The 1346-nt window shown below is 49.8% G+C and overlaps 1 protein-coding gene across 1 annotated transcript in view; it reads left to right on the plus strand.

Annotated features, from left to right (window-relative positions):
* Positions 1-556: 556 nt before the first annotated feature.
* The window catches only part of GLIPR2 (GLI pathogenesis-related 2), a gene marked incomplete at its 5' end in the record, with an annotated part of 9379 nt that continues 8589 nt past the window's right edge, over positions 557-1346 (plus strand). Inside the window, one exon of the mRNA XM_010158897.1 lies at positions 557-660. Within this exon, the coding sequence (XP_010157199.1) occupies positions 557-660 (104 nt within the window). The remainder of the gene's footprint in view (positions 661-1346) is intronic.

Consider the following 1346-nt stretch of genomic DNA (forward strand, 5'->3'; position numbering starts at 1 on the left):
CTGTTTAATGTGCTGTGTCCTTTTTCGGCTGTTAACCCTTTGTTTCAAGAAAGAATCCCCACTTTTCTCTGTCTCGCAGCAAACATTTAAGTTACTCTCACAAGGGACCTAGCCATGTCAGGAGGCAACACCTGTAGGGCGCTTCACTTTCCCCAGGAGCTGCAGCTGAGGATGGCCAGTGGATGTCCAGGTGCTGGGCAGAACATGGTGGGGTTAGATCTGCCTTTTGATTTCTTCTAGGCCCTTCTCAGCAGTGACACTGGTGCTCATGAACAACAAAGAACCATAGAACCATAGTATGGTTTGGGTTGGAAGGGACCTTAAAGATCATCCAGTTCCAACCCCCCTGCCATGGGCAGGGACAAGGCCTCTAGGCCTTCCCTTTGCCTGACTCCTTTGGTCTATGTAAGCTTAAAGCAGCCATGGCTTTACAGCTGAGTAACTTGGCTTTAACCATCATCTTCCAGCAAAATTCCTTCCTTGCATCCCCATCTATTCCTCTTCTCTGCTCGCTGTGGCTGTGGTCTGTGACTCAATGTGTGGATTCCTTCTCTAGGTATGCAGAAGAACTGGCCACCACGAGGGTCCTCAAGCACAGCTCTGAGTCTGCTAATGGAAAATGTGGAGAAAACCTAGCATGGGCATCCTATGACCAACCAGGTAAGCTTTCTTCTCATCTCACAGACACCAGATAGATCACCTGTCTCACATACTTCGGGCTCAGACCGTCTGGTTGCAAGAATACTGGCGTTTCCTCTGCTTTGAAAATGCATCCACCCCAGCCCAGCCCAGGCTCCATGGGGACAGGATGCAACCACCTTCTTGTACTGAGAGCAAGAAGCTCATGTGGGCACAGAGAGAGACTGTGGTAGGATGCTATATCCCTTTGGAGGTAGGACTTGTCAGCTAGGCTGCTTCATATGTCCCCGCTATGGAGCTGTCTTGAGTCCACGGAGCTACTTGTATGTCCATGGGAGGAGAGAAGGAAGCCATCTATGCCCTGTACTTCACCTTTATCCCTAGTTCTTGCCAGCCAAAGAGAGGGCTGACCACAGGCCAGTTGTGGCGAGGAAGGTGGGAAAAAAGCCATTGCATACTACACAGCAGTTCCTGACTGTGGGGGCACAAAGTGGGTGGGGGAAACCAAAGTGATAGAGGCTAATGAGTTAGACATCTAGTCTTTTCTGCTCTGTCAGCAAAGAGGCTTTGAGCCCTTTTCCATGCCTTCATTTTTTGAAGATAAAAATATTCCATGTATTTTCAGATGTTAACATGTAACTGGCAGCCTCTGGTTTGGGCGCCCGGGGAGCTGAATTTTGGCTAGGCTGACAGCCTGCAGTGAGCCC

The sequence above is a fragment of the Eurypyga helias genome, unplaced genomic scaffold (assembly GCF_000690775.1).
Source record: "Eurypyga helias isolate BGI_N326 unplaced genomic scaffold, ASM69077v1 scaffold17539, whole genome shotgun sequence".
Taxonomy (NCBI): domain Eukaryota; kingdom Metazoa; phylum Chordata; class Aves; order Eurypygiformes; family Eurypygidae; genus Eurypyga; species Eurypyga helias.